Source organism: Paroedura picta, chromosome 3 (assembly GCF_049243985.1).
Source record: "Paroedura picta isolate Pp20150507F chromosome 3, Ppicta_v3.0, whole genome shotgun sequence".
Taxonomy (NCBI): Eukaryota; Metazoa; Chordata; class Lepidosauria; order Squamata; family Gekkonidae; genus Paroedura; species Paroedura picta.
The window spans coordinates 89628990-89648943 of NC_135371.1; the positions used below are offsets into that span (position 1 = coordinate 89628990).

General features: G+C 42.5%; 1 protein-coding gene across 5 annotated transcripts in view; it reads right to left on the reverse strand.

The window, feature by feature from the left end:
* The window catches only part of SLC25A48 (solute carrier family 25 member 48), a 51680-nt gene that overhangs the window by 24233 nt on the left and 7493 nt on the right, over window positions 1-19954 (reverse strand). For all 5 annotated transcript variants that reach the window (XM_077326781.1, XM_077326780.1, XM_077326779.1 and 2 more), the window contains exon 2: window positions 5253-5296. In XM_077326781.1, coding sequence (XP_077182896.1) covers window positions 5253-5296 — 44 coding nt within the window. The remainder of the gene's footprint in view (window positions 1-5252; window positions 5297-19954) is intronic.

Here is a 19954-nt window from a genome sequence, read left to right on the forward strand (position 1 = left end):
CTTGTTTCTTGGCAGTGCTCATGCGAATGTAGAAAACGTAGCAAAAATGTTCTCACAAGAGCTATTGTCAGCTTAGAGCACGCACGACCAGCAAGGACGGCAAAGCCATCTGTTTGCCAGTATTGCAAGGCACATACTTCTCCTATTCTTACTCCAGAAAAATTCATGAACAGCACAGCAAATTGTCCATACACAAACACAATTAATGCCCTGGCACAGCTACCACAGGAAAGGGGAGCATTCAACCAAACACAGTACTTTGCTGCTTTTTGCTTTAAAGGCTTCCAAGTGCACACAGTAACAATACTGTTCAAGGGAACACAGAAATGGTTACAGCTTTCTCTAACATCCTGCCGATGATGGAAGTGCGCATCAGAAAATATAAAAGCTCTGAAACCTAGGCAAATCTGCCCTCAATTCTAAGGGATACCTTCCACATTGTGTTTTGGGGCATCATTCTACGTTGTGATAAGATTAAAAAAAATCATTATGTATTGAAATCCTCCATTGACAAAAAAGATCATTTGCCATTTAAATCAGATCTTTGATGATGACTACTACATGCAGATGGTCACTTCACTATGGAAAAATTCCATCTATGGTTAAAAAAAGAGAAGTAACTATAAAATGAAAACAAGATCTGGCCGGTGGTATACCTTGAAAGCCAAATTCCTATCACCTGAGAATTTTTCAAAACACAGTGTTTATATTTGTGACATGGCAATAGTGGCTGGCACTTACCCCGTGCCACCGTTGACAAGGTGGCAGGACGGCGGGGAAGAAGGTGCTCTGCGTCCTCATTCCAGGGGAGGTGGGGAGACGGATGCAGGCATGCACGGGAGGAGGGAAGAGTGTGTGGTGGGCTTGCAACACCTTATTTAAGGCACAGGCTGTGTTACACTAGCCCTCTTTCCCTCCGGTGACAGTCAAGCTCAACAGCTTCCACCCACCTACTCTGATATAGTTATGGTTGTTATTGAATTTGGTGGTTATGGTTTGTTCTTGGAATTATGTTACTGTTGCCCAAAGTACAGTGTTGTTGAAATCTCACAACTTTGGGAGGGCGGCTTCAGCATGGGTAAGGAGCCTGTTTGGGGGGGAATTCGATTGGGGGCACTGAACTCCACAGGACTGCAGCCTCCTTAAGGAGGCAGCTTGGTGTGAGCAAGGCCAATGTGGACAGGAAGGCTGGGAGCTTGCCGGCCCAGGTGGCCTGGGGTGGGTCCAGAGGAGGTTTGCCTCTCTCTCTGGCATGCCAGGTTGGAAAACCTTCTGTGGTTAGGACCCAACAACAAGGGAAACTCGTGTTCCCAGGGGTGAAAACGTGTGGCTCTCTGGTGCTGCTGTGGTCAAGGTTCTGTGGTCTGATGATCACATGTGCAGACTCCTCTCTCCCATGCTGGGCTTCCCATGCTGATGTTGAAGTCATCAATGTGTAAGTGTCCTTCTTCCTGCCTGCATGCCATCTTCCATTTTGATGGCTGAAATGTTATTTTTAGCATATTTTCTCCTATTCACCACTTCTATGAGTGCTAGCCACTACTGATTTATACATTTGTTAGTGGCTAGCATACATATAAGTGATTGTTATTCAAATTCCACCTACATCTGCTTCATCTATCTAGTTCCACCTATCCAACATCTTATTAAAGGTTTATCTTTCAAGACTGCTCACACCCTTTTCATGCTTAAGTAATTCTGAACCACTCCCACTTATAGATGACTGGAAACCTAAAAACAACTTGGGAAAGTTTTTAAGGAAAGTATTTAGTCTAAACGGACAAAGCTTCTGAATTTAAAAATAACTTTTATTCAAAATAATAAGAAATCATGCTGCATCTTAAAGACTAATGAATTTATTGAGGCCTAAATCTCCATGACAACCAGAGAGACCCATCCGCTGAAGCAGACAAGCAATATAAACAACCCGAGGATGGCAATGTGCCAAAAGCTCATTGGTTCTTTACCAAAGCGTAAAAACGAGCCCCAGGAACTATGCTTCGTTTTCAACCAATACAGTCTTCCTCAGTGACTCTTGTATTTTCTTTACTCTGATAATACCAGTTCTATGTTATTTCTTCCAATATATAAGTCTAATAGTAGCACTTGGACTTTACAGGTTCATATAGTCTTCACAGATGGGGATCAAGTGACTGAAGCGTAGGGTCATTCACTGGCATGTCATCTAACATGACATATGCTTATCATGTGCCAGCAACCTCCTTCTGCCTTCTATGCTGGAACGCCTCTACACACAAGAACAGACAGATAAATTCAACATTAAAAATGGAAACAACCAGAAACCAGTAGGGAAACATTTTGACCTCCCTAAATATTAAATAATAGGTTGCATTACTTCTGCTGAACATAAAATTCCAGTGGGAACCTGTTGAGTTGGAAGTTATAGACAGATGTGTTGCAATCAGATTTTGACTCAATGGGGTATGAGGTAGGGTAATTGATCATCTCTACAGATATATGTACAATAGTCAAATTCATCATACTTTGCCCTCACTCAGTGGCTCATTTACTCTTCTGTTGGATCTTATTTGTGCTTTGCAATGGAATTTAATCTATATTTCTGGAAAACAGCCTTCTGGCCCCTCTTTGTAATAGTTCTCGCCCCTCCAGGTTTTTATTTTTTTGTTGTTTTTAGTCCTGGCTCTAAATCATTCTGCCAACTGAATATAACACTGTCTGAATCTATTGAAGTGAGTTTTGGCTTGCACAGATTTATGCCAAAATAAATTTACCTCAAAATAAATATATGGTGTTGGATCCAGTGATCTGGTGGAAGACAGTGCCAATACAGATCTTTCCCTTATTCCCCCCCCCCCCAGCCCAGGTTAAATAACTGGAAGCAGGAGAGCAAATGAAGATTCTCAATCCATGTGTCCACAGATCCATGGATCCAAACAAGTAGAAGGTTCCTCAAGACTTTTCATTATATATGTTGTAAAAAACTAACAAGGTTAGACTTGTGGAATTTCTTCTGATGCAAATTACATAGTTTTCTGACATTAACATTTAATAGACACTAAAAGACATATGGAGAGTGAGTCTTGGCTACAGGGCTTGAGAAATTTCTCTTGCTTATGAGGAAATCACCAGTATACCATTCATTAAGCCCTTTTTGGAAATGTGAAACTCCTAGCTAATGAGGAAGGCAAGTTGGCATCACTCTGATCTGGAAGTTTCCCCCTCAGATATAAGCCTCCAGATTCAAGTCTAACATAATGGACCATCCTAACTGAGCCATATGGTACGAATGACACAGAAAAGTCATACTAACTTTATTCTACTCACATAGCACACTGACTGCTGTAGCTTACCTCTGCCCTGTATCTTGCTGTCAAGTACAGCTAGGGTTGCTAGGTTCTCACTGGTCCTCTTTCTGTGCCTTAATAGCAGTCTGACACACTGAAATTAAGCAGGTAAAGTGTGGTGATGAATGATGATAGAGTTTAATTCCTGTATGTTAGGCTGGTAATGGCACAGGAATAGACATACAACCCTAAATTCAACTAAATGTCACTGATAAAGAGATAGCCCTAAATAAAATGATATTAAATATATTTATGAGCCACTCTTCCAGAAGGCTAGTTGAACAATTTACTATATACAGAAAGCCAGAGGGAAAAAAATAAGTCTTATAAAGAATAAGTGTGATAAAATGCACTTTTAAACATTTGCAAGAACTGCATGTACTTTAAATTGTCTAAATTGTGCTCATTTTTAGAGAGCCAGAGCTCAATTACTATATATACCAGCAGTGTATCTAATTTTGAACATGGCCATAGAATACAGATTTTTTAAAAAATCTGCTTAAGGGTGCCTTGTATAGAAAAGGGTTATTTCCCCTGCAAATTCAATAGGTTTGGAAAAAAGTCTGAGTAGCTTAAAAAATTAAAGTGTTTTTTTGAAAGCTCTTCCAAGAAGTGAAATCTGCGATTCCACAGACCTCTGAACTCCAGTGAAAAAAAAGCCAATCATCAAGATGCAAGATCGCAGTAGGCTAAAGAAGGCTAAAGAAAGTTCTAAACACTAAGAGAGAAACACAGAAAGAAACACAGAAAATGAGGCAGGAAGAAGACAAATAAAGGAATGGCCAGAAAACTGGAGGGAGAAGGAAGGGGGTGAAAAATAAGAGGGAGGGGCACAGTGGATAATTATAATACTTACCGCCATCAATTACCTGGATATTGGAAGGAACAGAGGAGAGATGAAGTAGATAATGCATCTCATGCTTTCTGTTTCAAAGTCTTCTGATACCATATTTGCCTGCTGCTGGCTATGGCTGTTTTGGGACTGTCTTTCTAATCCATTCTGCTCCTTTTAGCAGGGCAGTGGCAGGAGGCTTTAAGGCTGAAAGCATAGAGGACTTCAACTCTCCTCCATTCCCTTTGATACCCAGCTGATTGGGCATCTTGGTAGGCAGAGAAAATGTCTGCTAGATAGTAAAGGGAAGGACATGGGAGGGAAAGTGAGAAACTGGAGTAACAGAATAGATTGGATTTCCATCCCCGAAGAATGTAGCTTATGCTTGACTTGTCATATTTATTTGTGAACTATCTCATAGAGTGTGGACCAAAAACAAAATCTATACAATGGGGCGGAGCACAGATAGGGAGACCTTTCCAACAAGCCTGGAGGAAAACCCAGATTTGCAGACAATAATAAAATGGTTTTTTAAAATACACTATAGGCTTAAAAATCCTAAAACCAGCAACAATGTCTGTATCTTTAAGACAAAAAATGCCACTGAATCATAGCAAGATTCCATTCCAAGGTCTTGGCAATTGACATTGGCAATCAAAACGCTAAAAATAGGAAAGGGGAACCACAAGGGGCTGGTTAGTGGATGGGACAGAAAGAAAGGGGAGATGCTGCAGGCAAGATGGAGAGGAAGTAGGACAATGAGATTTCCCCTTTCAAGCCCTTGCACTTGGTGCACATGTGGGCACACACTTATATACACATGCATACACTAGTTTATATTTAAGTACTATCTCTTGAAAATACATATAAATCTCATATAGTCAGTTAAATGTGCATTTTAATCCCACTGATTTCTCATTTTTCCCTGTAGTTTGCTCATCATGAAGACAAAATTTATCCCACAGCAGAAAGCTTTTATATTATTTCTCTTATTTGTAGCAAGGGATTATATCTCAAACATTTATGCACAGTGAACTGAAGGCTTAGCAAATCTCTTCCCCCCATCCCAAACACAAGCACCTAAAACTCTTTACCTTTACTGTGTCCAGAGGATGCCCCAGAATAACACCTGCGGCTCCTGGAGATTAAAATAAAATCAGTTGCATGAAAAGAAGTAGCCAGAAGTCACAACGTGTATTGCAACAAAAACATGATTTGTTATGTCTAGCACTTTGCTTTACAAAAATCTCTTCAGCTCACCAGAATAATTACAAAAAATGAGGAAACTTGAATCATAGGTGGATGCTGTACGTGCACCAAGGAGAAATTGCATGTCAACAGAAACTAGCACTTCTGTGGTATCTGGCAGAGGGAGCTTTGACTCCCAAAAGCTTATACTCCAAAAATATTGTTGGTTCCTAAGGTACTAATGGTCTCAAATCTAGAATTTTTGTGAACTTTCTGAAAAGAGAAAGTGTTCGAATACAGTCAGCTAGTTATTTGGTCCAGGCCTACCCTGAAGGGCTGGTCGTTCCGCACTGCAAGGTCCTGGGCATATGCTCAGGAAAGTCACCTGATTGCAACCCAGGAATTGTGACTGTACCAAGAAACCAATTTAGTCTAGTCTTTGAGAAACTCAGAGGATTTTGTTCTAGGTAGGACCATCCACCTCTTCTCTTCAATAGAAGAGAAGCTGAGTCTTTTGTGCTAAGAGAGAGTCACATTGCTGCTTTGCAATGGCTTTGTTTTAGCAGAACTGTACTGTATTGTAACTTCCTAATTTTTTGTGGCATTAATCTGGTGAGACACCAAATCAGAGAGCATTATATATGTTTATATAAATATAATATATAAATATAATATAAAAAGGTAAAGGTATCCCCGGTGCCCACCAGCGTCTTCATGGCAGACTCAATACGGGGTGGTTTGCCAGTGCCTTCCCCAGTCATGACCGTTTACCCCCCAGCAAGCTGGGTACTTATTTTACCGACCTCGGTAGGATGGAAGGCTGAGTCAACCTTGAGCCGGCTGCTGGGATTGAACTCCCAGCCTCATGGTCAGAGCTTCAGACTGCATGACTGCTGCCTTACCACTCTGCCTTTAGCCTCTATCCCAGTGGTTCTCAACCTGGGGGTTGGGACCCCTTTGGGGGTCGCAGTAGGGCAAGCAGTTTGGCCAGGGGGAGTGCCATCTACACTACAGCCTTGCAGGGTACGTTAAGATAGAGCATTTGTCTGTCTGGAGCAGTGGAAATGAGCGAGATTGGCATTGTGGGACAAGGGGCAGAACTGAAGTGAGAAACCCTGGGAAAAAATCCCAATTTATATACAATCATGAAAAATGGAGCTTCATGCCATTGGTCAGTTTTGGTTTAATTTCTGTGAAAGAACACTTGCATAATTTTATAGTTGGGGGGAATGTATTAAAGGGTCATGGCATTAGGAGGTTGAGAATCACTGCTCTACCCAATGTTCCTGCATCTCTTTGAAGCTTTCTTCTGAATTTGAAGGTAAAAGCTTAAGAATAAGAATATCTATCTATCTATCTGTCTGTCTGTCTGTCTGTATGTCTGTGTTTATCTATTTATAATATATAGGTTTACATTCCAATCCTAAAGAAGGGCAATGCCAAAGAATGTTCAAACTAACACACCATTACACTCATTTCTCATGCTAGCAAAGTTATGCTCAAAATCCTACAAGCTAGGCTCCAGCAATATTTGGACCGAGAACTTCCAGAAGTACAGGCAGGATTTCGAAGAGGCAGAGGAACTAGAGATCAAATTGCCAACTTACGCTGGATCATGGAGAAAGCTAGGGAGTTCCAGAAGAACATTTACTTCTGCTTCATTGACTATGCTAAAGCCTTTGATTGTGTGGAGCACAACAAATTGTGGCAAGTTCTTAAAGAGATGGGAATACCAGAGCATCTTATTTGTCTCTTGAGAAACTTATATGCAGGTCAAGAAGCAACAGTGAGAACCGGGCATAGAATCACTGATTGGTTCAAAATTGTGAAAGGAGTTCGGCAAGGCTGTATACTGTCGCCTTGCCTATTTAACTTGTATGCGGAGCACATCATGAGAAAGGCGGGATTAGAGGAGTCACAAATTGGGATCAAGATTGCAGGGAGAAATATCAACAACTTCAATGCAGATGATACCACTCTAATGGCAGAAAGTGAAGAGGAACTAAAGAGCCTTTTGATGCGGGTGGAGAGTGTAAAAGTTGACTTGAAAGTCAACATCAAGAAAACGAAGATCATGGCATCCAGCCCTCTCAATTCCTGGCAAATAGATGGGGAAGAAATGGAGGTAGTGACAGATTTTATTTTCCTGGGCTCCAAGATCACTGTAGATGGGGACTGCAGCAAAGAAATTAAAAGACATTTGCTCCTGGGGAGGAAAGCTATGGCAAATCTAGACAGTATCCTAAAAAGCAGAGATATCACCCTGCCAACAAAAGTGTGTCTAGTCAAGGCTATGGTCATCCCAGTTGCAATGTATGGCTGTGAAAGTTGGACCATAAGAAAGGCTGAGTGTCAAAGAATTGAGGCTTTTGAATTCTGGTGCTAGAGAAGACTCTTGCGAGTCCTTGGACTGCAAGGCGAAGAAATCGGTCAGTCCCAGAGGAGATCAGCCCTGACTGCTCCTTAGAAGGCCAGATCCTCAAGATGACACTCAAATACTTTCACCACATCATGAGAAGGAAGGACTCCCTGGAGAAGAGCCTAATGCTGGGGGTGATTGAGGGCAAAAGAAGAAGGGGACGACAGAGAATGAGGTGGCTGGATGGAGTCACTGAAGCAGTTGGTGCAAACTTAAATGGACTTCGAGGAATGGTAGAGGACAGGAAGGCCTGGAGGATCATTGTCCATGGGGTCGCAATGGGTCAGACACAACTTCACACCTAACAACAACAATATATAGGTGACCATAGTGAACTATCATATTAAGAATAATAATAACAATAACAACAATAATAAACCTTTATTGGCATAAAACAATGATTATTCTTCGGATCAAATGGGATGGTCATGAATGGTACGACTGCTGCCATGATTTCACTTGTATATAAAACTAAAGACAATGCTTCCTTTTCTGGATGGCAGATATGTAATGGGGAGGGGGGAAATCTTCTTCAGCATTTTCAACTTTTTGACTATGGAGGTACCACTGAAATATTTTTCAGGTTTCAAAGTAAAAATAAGTTATGTCAGCTGGCCAGACCCCCAAAGAAATGCCTCCCAAAGAAATGAGAGGAGCCTCAGGTGGTGAATTTTTTAATTTGGGCCGCTCCTCTTCCCACCCCCTCCAGGCCCATTATGGGCCACTTTGGGAAGAGGTGAGTCAATCCGCCCAAGAAACATTAGATTAAAAAAAAAATTAAAACCTTTTTCTTTCTTCTTTGCTTGGAGCCAGAAATGGCAGGCACATGGCAAGAGGGCTCTTCCCAGCCACCATTTTGAATCCCCTCATGCTTCAGTACCATTAAGGGGCCTTCACATTACAAAATGGTACCTCAGTACCCTGGTTAGGAAACCCTGGTCTACTTATTTAGTTTGTGAAATATGTGTGGGTTTTATTTTCAAAATATATAAGAAGTTGCTAATGCTGGACTTTTCTTTCTTTATAGCTACTAATGCTAAAGTAACTTAAAGCCATATTACCCAGAGTTCCCTTGATTGTGAAGTGGAAACACACGGGGAGATTAGAATGGACCTCTGAGTGCCTATACAAACATCTCAGGATAGTGTTGCCGGGTCTTCTAAGGGTCTTCTAAGGCTAAAGCATTGCGAATTTAGAAGTGGAACATACGAAGTCAGGGTGCATAGCCAAAACAACCATTTTTTCCAGGGAAACTTATCTCTGTCACCTGGAGATAAGCTGTAAAACCAGGGGATCCCCAGATGTCACCTGGGAATTGGCATCCCTATTTCTAGGTAGGGTTGTGTAGATTGGTATTTTCCTATTAAAAACATTTTAAGAATAAGGGTAAGAAAACAAACATTCTTGGGTTGGTTATAGCCCAAGTATTAACTTAGAGGCAGTGTGGTGTCCTCTTTACAGCACTGGACTAGGATCTGAAACAGGGATTCCCAAACAGGGGTCTGTGGACTCCCAGGGGTCCACAGGGGCTCTGGAGGGTGTCTGCCATCTTTCTCATCCAGTCTTAATGGATTTGGTCACAAGCTAGGGAACCGGCCACTTCCATTGCTCCCCTCCTCCCCTCCCAAGCATGAGTGAATTCTTTTGTGGTTTCTGCACATTGTAGGGGGCAGAACCCACATAACTCCAAGGGAAATATCATTTCCGGGGCTCCTCAAAGCCTTAAAATTATTTAAGGGACTCCCCTATGGTCATGTTTGAAAAGGCATATCTGGAAGATGCAGGTTCAAATCCGCACCATGCCATTGATGCTTGTTGGGTAACTATGGCCTAGTCCCTCTCTTTCACCCTAACTTCCTTCATGGGATTATTGTGAGGTTAAAAAAGAGGAAAGAACAGTGTTGTGAGCACTTTAAGTCCCTATGACCTATTATGCACAGTGGCGACCACGCTCTGTTGTGGCAGAGAAAAAAGCCCTGCCGTTCCCCACATATGCACAGGGGAGCAGCTCCCCTGGTGCACGCTAGTTACACCAATACAACGGCCCCACGCACATAACATGGGGATGGGAGCACTGGGAGTGCCCCGCTGCAGCAGCAATGGCGGCAGGGGGGATCAGGGGCATAGGGCCTCCACTGCACGACGGTGGGGAGCAACATGCTACTCTCCCACCACGGTGGGTGTGGGGGGATGCCTCTGTCAGCTCTGCAGAGCTGCGGAGCTGGCAGAGGCAAGACTCGTCCCTGCAGGGACGCTGTCAAAAGCCCGGCTGCCAAAAGCCCGGCTCCTCCGATTATGCACAGGGCTAGCCCAACCTAGCCCTCACCTGTGCCCGTGGTGGATCCAGGTCCACGGAAGAATCCTGGCCCGCGGTCAGGCCAGGCCTTGGATGGCGGCAACGTCATGCATACTCAGGGATTTTCCCCAAAGCCCTGTTGCTGCCGTCACGGGCATTCCAGCCCATGCATAATCGGTCTATTAGATATTAAAGCGGGGTGTGATTGTGGATGAAGTGAAGTATATAAATAAATGAAATAAAATAGCATACTGACAATCAATTTTTTGAACCAGTGTTAACATGTTGGGTTGTTATTCTCAGACTTAAAAGAGTTTCCAGACTTTATTCTGTTACATTAAAAGCCAAGCAATTAGTAAGTGACGCTTCAAAATGTTGGGTTTACTGTTGGTCTCTGCAACTTTGGGGTCTACAACAGCCCTGGCTTAAGGATCTGTGGGGCACATAGCCCCACAGCCAGTTTAAGGGTTCGCAGGGGCTGAGGAGAGCACAACTGGCATTGTTACTTGTGCTGCATAAGTATTGATGGGACTCCCCTCCCAGGGATAGTCTGGAACTTTGGAAAAAACTGACTTCACTTTCCTGAAAACATTTCTCAAACCTAGATGGGATGCACAAGTACAATGCCTCAATATGAAGGGTACCTTCATGTGGCTTATGGTTCACATATATGCTCATTGTTCAATGCTTATATGGCTAGTGGCCTGCACACATGTTCAATGACTGATATGCATGATCAGTTACTAATAGAGCATATATATCACCCTTTTTTTTCCTTCTTGCGGTTCTCTTCTCCATTTGCACAAGCCACATATGAAGACTCCCCCACCCTAACAATCACAGTGTGAAGGTCTCCTACGCGTACAGCAGTGCAGGCACCTGAAACTGCGGGGCATGTGCTACTAGGATAAACCACTTCTTTCAAAAGAAATCTGCAATGTCCTTATAGATCTGAGATTTAGAAGTTTTGTTTCTAAGTAAATCTTGAATTTTTTTCTAGGACAGGATATTAAAATACTCTTGCCACTTATCCATAACCCATTAAGTATACCTGTACTATTTAAAAAATATGAAACAGAGGTTTCACCTCCTAAATGAAAGTATATATTGCTTAATTATTCAGTCAGATCTTTATATCCAAGTGAAATTACTAAAATGTGCTTTGTTTTGCTACCTGTGATCCTTTTTCTTATTCAGTGATTGCCTAAAGTTGAAATCTACCTATGTAATTATTTTCTGTTCTTTTTTTTTTTAGCAAGATTCACAACAGTGTAAACAGAAAACTCTAAAAACAGTTTGTGGTTTTGCTATTCAAAGCAATCTAAAATTTCTAAAACAGCAACATTTCCCTCTTAAAGTATGCTAGGGATGCCAAGTCACCAGTGGGAGATGGGAGAGGGATAGGGTTGCCAGGTTGGGAAATTCCTGGATATTTGGAGATGGAACCTGGAGATGATAGGAAACTCAGTGGGGTACAATGTTGTTGAGTCTACCCTTCCAAGCATCCATTTCCCCCCCAGGGGAAATGATCTCTGCAGTCTGGAGATGAGAAGAAGAGCTGCTTTTTGTACCCCATTCAGAGGTGTCTCAAAGTGGCTTACAATCACCTATCCTTCCTCTCTCCACAGCAGATACCCTGTGAAGTAGCTGAGACTGAGAGAACTGTGACTGGCCCAAGGTCATCCAGCTGGCCGCATGGGGAGGAGTGGGGCATCAAATCCAGTTCTCTAGATTAGAGGTCACCACTCGTAAATGGACCTAACTAATTTTACTGTTGGAAAGCCTTTTATAGTTGAGACTACAATACGACAAATGTCATTGGCTCCTACTGACTGGAAAATATAAATATTTGTTTCAGTTTCTCATTCTGTTTATGTTGAGTAGAGAACTGTGAAAGATGGCCCTCTTTGCATACTGCAATTGTCAGTTTTAGAGGAAGTGCATTATAACTGTACTATTTACCAAGAAGGTAATGTTCTGGCCAATATTACCGAAACTGTTTACTTAAGTGGTTAGTTCTGCATCATGACAACAGTGTTTTCTTGAGAACTGTTTGTTCCTTGGACCAGTGTGATGACTGATAATATGCCTCTTTTATTGCTGTTTATTTTAAAACCTCTATTTCCGTAATTCCTTTTATTGTATATCTAGGGACAAAGCCCGTTGTACCCGAGAATACAACGGGCGCTAAAGCTTGGCAGTGAGAAGAGGAAGGGGAGGAGCTGTCCAGTCTGTAAGGGCATGGGGTTGAATGTGTGTGTTGTGTGGGAGGTTGAGATGGCATGGTGGCAAATGAGGGCATGGGTGTGGAGATATGGGTGTTAAGAACCTGTGGTGTGGACTGTTCGTTGATTGTGGGAGAGGACTGACCTTTGGGAATTTTGGCATAGTGGTTACAGATGAGCTTTCCAGAGCCATGTCTTCGGATATGTGAAGGGAAAATCAGACTGGAGACTCTTCTTAGGGGAAGATTACATGGCAACCAATTTCTCCCAGTTCTGCGTCATTTCCCTTCCTGTGGGAATTAGGCCACATTCACTGAAATGTCCCTCTGCCCTAATACACATGGGGTAGTCACAGTACACAGGTGTCCACCCTGTTCCTTCTTTTCCATTTTTTCACTGGTAATAAAATGTTATGTGCCCACATGCTTCTTTCATGGTTGCTCCTTAGAAGAACGGATTTTTGTACCCTATTGCTCACTACCGAAAGGAGTCTCAAAACGGTTTACAAACACCTTTTCCATTTGTCTCTCCACAATAGTCAACCTGTGAGGTATGTGGGGTTGTGAGAGATCTGAGAGAACTGGGAATGGGCCGCAGTGACCCAGCGGGCCTCAGGTGTCTCAAAGCATTTTCCAATCGTCTTCCCCTTCTCTCCCCATAGCAGACTCCCCATGAGGGAGGTGGGGTAGCGAGCCTCACAGGGAACCTGGCAACCCTAAGAGGAAGACTGTCTGAAGGAAAATGCCTCCCTCCCCTCAGTCAGGGCCTGTCAGAGGCTCCTTCGCAGCAGGCCTGAAGGGAGGGGGGGAGGGGGAGCACTCTGCAGCCTCCGGCCAGCTCTGTCAGGGTTCTGAGGCAATTTGCAGTTGGACATGAGAGTTAGGACAGCCTTGGGGCAAAAAGCCTCTGTCCTCACCCCCCTTGGCAGCCCTACTGACCTCCTCTCCCTTTGGTGGTCAGGAGCAGACTGGCAGCCAGACTGGGCTGGGTGAATGGAATTTTGGTCTGTCCTGGTGAGGGGCCAATAGGAAGGCACTTTGCGCGCCTCCCCATTGGCCGCTTGGCCCTTGAGAGCCACTTAGCGGCTCCTGATTCGCCCCTCTGAGTTTTTATCACGGACAGAGCCCGCCCTAACTGCTCCCCAATAGCCCTTAGGGCTTTATTTAACCGCAGGAATGGTTAAAGATTTACAATATACTGTTGAATTTGTTTATTGTACAGAAACTTCATCATATGACCAGTGGCCAATTACAAAACAAACCTAAAGACAGACCCCCCCAAATTTAGATTTGTGCCTTTAAATTTGTCATTACCAAACAACCCCAAAATATACACACACACAAACAACAACTTTGCAAGGAATGCTGCAGAAAACTTTAAGCCAAAGATCTGCAGATTTATTGGATATATTATAAATGAAACTTAACATAATGAAAATCATGTAGTACGCACATTTTTTAGTTTAGCCATTGGTTTATTAAGGGCTTTTGTTAGCACAAACTATATATCCAGTGTTCCTTGCTTGGCCTTTGCATAACTCTGATCAGGAGGCAATCCCAGAATAGTAATTCACAAAGAAATATAAGGCACTGGTACCATGGAAAATCCCCTCTAGATTAATTTTTGAAACTATAGTCATCTACAAACTGCACATTCAAGGAATAGTTGGCAAGCCAAATATACAGGACTTCTCTCCCCCCAAATACTGGTAGCCTAGAAGTGACTTTTGGCCAGGGCCGGATTTTCCCATAGGCTAACTAGGCTTCAGCCGAGGGCCTCCAGATCAAGAGGGGCCTCTATTCCACATTTTTTATAAAGGTTAGTACCAATCACATGTTTCATTTAACATATTGATATATATCACAGTAATTATGTATTTTATTATCTCTCATGTATTTTACAAACTTAAAAATGGGCGGTGAAAGGGCCACATAAATGGAATAGCCTAGGGCTTCTTTTCATGTAAATCCGGCCCTGCTTTTGGCATGCCAGTAACCATCACTTGTAAAATGTTTGCCTTCCCTTTATGTACAACTATAACTGACTTAATCTTATAAAGAGCAAAGCTGGAGAATTGTGTTAGCATATTAAGGATTGGATCCAGTGAGACTTCAATAAAAGATGATGTTGCAGATCAGGGTCCAAGTGATTTACCACCTGGGAGGACTTTTCACCAGGGATTTACTGAAATACACCTATGGTGTATTGAGTCACTTCCAGCTATAGGGGTAGTATCCTGACATGCTGACGTCACTTCTGGTCACGTCAGAAATTATGTTATTTTGTCACCAACATTTGACCAACATTCTACAGTTTATCCATAGAACTTTGAGTGAATGTTAAAATGTCACCAGTGAAACAGTGATGTAACTTCTGGTTGTGCTGGAAGAGACATCACTGTCTCAGGACGCTAGTGACTGACCCCCCCCCCCCTCCAATGGTATAGGAATCTCCTTTTGTGCCTGTTCACTGTCTTTAAAGAAAGCTTTCTGTTCAACCTTCTGGTAGTAGCTTTGCCAACCTCCAGGAAGAACCTGGGGTTCCCCTGGAATTACAACTGATTTCCAAATTACAGATATCAGTTTCCTGGAGAAAGATAGAAGATTCCATGTCATCAAATCTGATTTGAGCTCCCTAACCTCCTCAATGTTTGCTCTCCCCAGGCCCCCCTCCCCAAATCTCCATTCTTTAGTCATAGGTTCTGATCCTCCTGCCCTGGTCATGCCACTTTAGGTCAGGCCTACAGGACAGAGCCATTTACAAACTGCACAATCATAACAATATTTCTGTAAGACAGAAAAAATGCCTTCAGTTTTAGAAGTTTGGAAAATAATTCTGCTTTTTTATGTTTACAAGTTTCCTGCTGTCATACAATAGTAACAAAACATGACCATTTGGCCCCTACAAATATGCTACATAAAGATAAGAAGAATGGAAAGTATATCAGACTCAGTTGTATGCAGAGCTGAAAAAAATATTGAAGAGGTACACATCTAGATTGGAAACTACAACAGGATTTCCTTATAAAATGTATTTATTTTTATATTTATACCACTATACTTCCCTAGAGGCTCAGAGTGGTTTACAAAGTTTAAAATATACAACTTTAATAAATAAGTTCTAAAATTCTAAAATTCATAATTAAATTTAAAATCAAACCTATCTATTCCACCGTCAGATTACCTCCTCCATCACACTCTGAAAAATTACATTTGTGATGTTACATTTTATTATCAGAGAAAAGTGTTCCTCGTTCCCTGTTTTCATACAATTCCAGCAATGTACCTTAGTAGCCAGTACACAGACACACATGAAAGAAAAACAACAACAAGAAAAGTCAGAACTTAAGGGTGTGCCAAGATTCTTACTCAATACATACAACAGTTTCTGCTGTATGATGACAACAGATAATTTTTTTTTCATTTCTGTAACCATTTTATCAGGAGGGCAGTCATATCTCTTTACATAGCAGAGGTTCACTTTTTGCATTAGAACATAGGAGCTCTCCTGAATCATCCTAGTGGTCCGTGTAATCACACACTGGTCAACAATTCACTTCCGAAGGCCAACAAATAGGTCATAGAAGCCAACACCTTTTCCTGCTCCTGCATATGGAGGTTCAATGTCTGATAACCACTGATGGCTCTCTCCTCCATTAATCTGCTTTAACTCCCTTTTAAAGAGAAGAATTGATTCATTTGAACTCTGGTGTTGGAGAAGGCTTCTGCTGGTTCCATGGGTGGCAAAAGACACAAACAAGGAAATGCTACAACGCATAAAGCCTGATCTATCATGAAACTCTGGCTGACTTACTTTGGCCATATCATGCAATCCAACTCAGTAGAGAAAGCTATTATGCTGGGATTGGTCACTGGAAAAAGGAAACCAGGCTGGCAGAGAGTGCAGTGGTTGGACGCGATCAGGATGGACACCGGCCAGAACACTGCATGGCTGAGGGAGGCAGTGAGGGATTCAAGATCGTGGCAGCAGCTGTGCCATGGGAAGGCCAAGAGTCAGACATGACTGAATGGCTGACAACAACAACAACGCACTTGTGGCCATCATTACATCCCTTGGTGGTGAATTTTACAATGTAATTGCTCTCTGAGCGGAGAAGTATTTCCTTTTGTTTGTTGATTAAAGAATAATTTTCCATATCCACTGAGAAAGTCACAACAAAATGTGTACAACCAATTTCCATTCCTTGCTGTGATGGCTGTCTGTTTTAAGGAAATTGTGGTTCTGCACTTGGAATCAAATCTCTTTTGAGTCTTTATATCAGGTAAAAGGAGAAACAATGTCATTATTGTTTCTTCCTTGGAATGTCTCTTAATCTATCTAAATTTATGTGGCAGTGGACCATGTATTTGAGAAACTTTGTTCTATGGTTTAAAATAAATAAATATATGATACATAATTTGCTTTCATTCCTTTTCTTTCCCTCTTTATACAGTCACGTGGGAGAGAAACTCCATCAACTTTGTGCCCCTATAGGGCGTCTTCACACATTCAATTGTTAGTATGTGGTATGCCAAAAACAAACAAGGCAAACAAACCAGCCACATTTCCTATATGTACATGAAATGCACAAGGGTTATAGTACGATACCGCCCATAGTTACACCACTCCAAACCAATAGATTCCAGAAGACTTTGACTAGAACTAACTGTGCATAGGCTTGAACTTGGTAATACGAGAAGCAGCCTGCAGCAAGCATTTGCTGCTAATAAATCCCTGCTGATGGTGCTTGTATGCTAAAGCTCATCTACATGAGCTTTGGTTACCCTGTCACATTACACCTTTACAGCATTCATTTACCACTATAGATAGCCACTAGATGTCTATCAGGAAGCATCAGCACAGCCACCTAATCTGGCACAGACTGATGATCTGAAACCTGTGCCAAAAGCACATCAGAAAAGCTCTGCCTCGGCAGTCTCTGCAGGATTGAAGCCCCCCTCACACTTTTGGGGAGGTGTTCCTGTCAGGCTTCTGGCGACAGTTCCCTAGAGGAGGAGTGGGGATCCAGAAATCCTTCAGAGAAACAGTTCTGGCTGGCCTGAATGGAGGAATGGCCTATTAATAAACCCTGGTCCAACAACTCAAGCAGCCTGAAGTTCCCATATGGGAGGAGACAGTGCTGTAGATTTGAATGTTCCAGGCTGCCAAGAAGTTTAAGGGATAACATCAGAAAGTCATTGGGAGATCAGGATTTGCATTTCAGCAAAGGGAGATCAGGATTTGCATTTCTGTTTCTTTCAGTCATAAATGTGTTCATTTATTATCAATATCATCTTTATATACATGCATTCCTTGACATGTTTATTTCCTTTACTATGATACTTATTTCTTTTACTATGACTATACAAATGATAACCTTATAAAATGAAATTGTTATTCCTGCTTGGTTCTTGAAACTGCTAAACATCTTCATCATGCTGTCTGTTGATTTACTGCACACCCTCTACCTATATGCACAGACTGGTAATTCCCATTTGATTGTATCTGAGCAAGTATGCATGCACACAAAAGGTTCTACCTTGAATAAAACGTGGGCTAAATCTGCACGGAGTTTTTATTCTAATCCCAGGTCGATTCAATCCCTGCTGTCTACACCAAATACAATTTCCATTTTGATTATGGGTGATTTAATTTCCCCCTCTACAACAAGCATGATTGATCCAGAATGACCCTACCTTGTTCCCGCGATATCCTGGAGTGCATATAACCCTTGATATTTGAAAGATCAGCATGAGTAAGCATGCAGCTTTCCCTAAAATAACTTGCTGCTGAGCCTCCAACATTGTAGAAAAGCCCTGATTGGCCAGGGTGCCAGTTCAAAGGCTTCCTCTTCCCAGGTTGCAAGGCTTCCCTTAAAGGAGAAGCCCTAAGTTCTCTCAGCAGAAGCTCAAGAAGCCCTAACTTCTCTCAGCAGAGATTTGCTTCTTGGATTTATTCCCCTTCCTCTGCTGTCTCCAATCCTCTTCCCCCCCCATTCAAGAAAAGAAAGAAAGAGGTGCCTGCTGTGCTTGGCTCCCCCCCCCTTCTGACCTTCCCTAATCACGTGCAGAACACTTTTCTGTTTCAATAGGGGAGGGGATAGAGGAAGACCCGAGTTCAAATCAATCTGAATTCAGCAGGATCCACAATGGAATAAACAATGTAAATGCAGAATCAGCCCTGGTTGGTCTTAAAGGTGCCACAGCACTCAAATTTTGTTCTGCTGCTTCAGACCAACACCTGAATGCATTCCTTTTGTTAGATTACTTATTTCATTGATTCCAGTTGTAATTTCATGCATTTCTTCTCCATCCAAACTGGATGGAATTCTCATTCTTTAACTCTCCTAAAAGGATCCTCCTTGCCAAAAAAAGAGGAGGTGGGCACCCAAAATAGACAAATAATAAATGAAAGTCATCATGTTTAGTGGACATAATGTAACATCTCTATTGGCCAAGATAGAATTAGGAACAAAAGCACAACTTGCAGGTCCCCAGCCCCTCTGTCATTCTGCAGAACTAAGACATGAGTTTTCCCCTCAAGTTTTTCCCTCAGCTATCACCACATTCTCATCTAACATACATATGCGCCTGAGGGGCCTGTTTGAAATTATACTGGGAAATGCAACTGTGGGGTGTTCAACCTCACCCACCTCCAGGCTTCCTTCTCTCCAGAGATTGAAGCTTTGTTCACCCAGATGTATTCTTATCCTAGAGGCTCAGCTGGACAGAACCGCTGAACCAAACCGAGCACAGCAAGATAATGCACTGGAGTAGACAGAGGTTAGGTTTGCTTGCCTATATGCCTTATTTGGGGTTGAAAATAGGCCATGATTTCTTTAGACGTGAGTGGGATGTTGCCTATTTCCATACCACCAGGACTAATAGGGAAGTGAGAGGGGGCAGAAACTAAAGTTCCTCCATAGCTGTTCTAATGGAACACTAAGGATATCACAAAAGCTCAGACCCAACTACATCACTGATATCTTGCATCTCATCTGGTTTGTCCTAGTTTTTTTGCTTCTGATTGCCGAGCATGCACATTAACATGGCATGACAGATACTATCTAACTCTGGAAGATGGAAGCAATCATGACAATTCCCTCCTCTTCCCCCAAGCTGCCACATGCAAGTAGGGATGCCAGTCCTCAGGTGGGACCTGGGGATCCCCTGGAAATAGCTCAGCTTCAGGCAACAGTTTTCCTAGAGAAAATGGCTGCTTTGGAAGGTGGACTTCATAACATCATACGCCAGTGAGGTCCCTTCATGCTAGCAAAATAGGTGCCTTCACCTGGCAAGTTGCAGATGGTACCTAGATTCAACTTGATACAAAACAGGTGCAAAGGGAGTAACATCAAAACCACACTGCTTGCTACCTACGACTCACAAGTTAAGCTACTTCAATCAGTGGCCTATGACATCTCCTGATTAAGGATATTTCTCTTTCAGTTTTTGGCTGGCAGTCCTTTTCGCCTTTACAGACAGACCCATAGCTTAAAACAGTTTCTCACCAACTGTTGGTGGACCACTCAACAAAGACTCAAACCGTGACACAGACTGAGATGCCAACTTTGGCCTGTCTTACACTCAGGCAATACTAGTGCAATACTGAATAACATCAGCAACACCATCCTAGGCTCATCCATTTGTCTGTTAGTGCAAGGAAGCC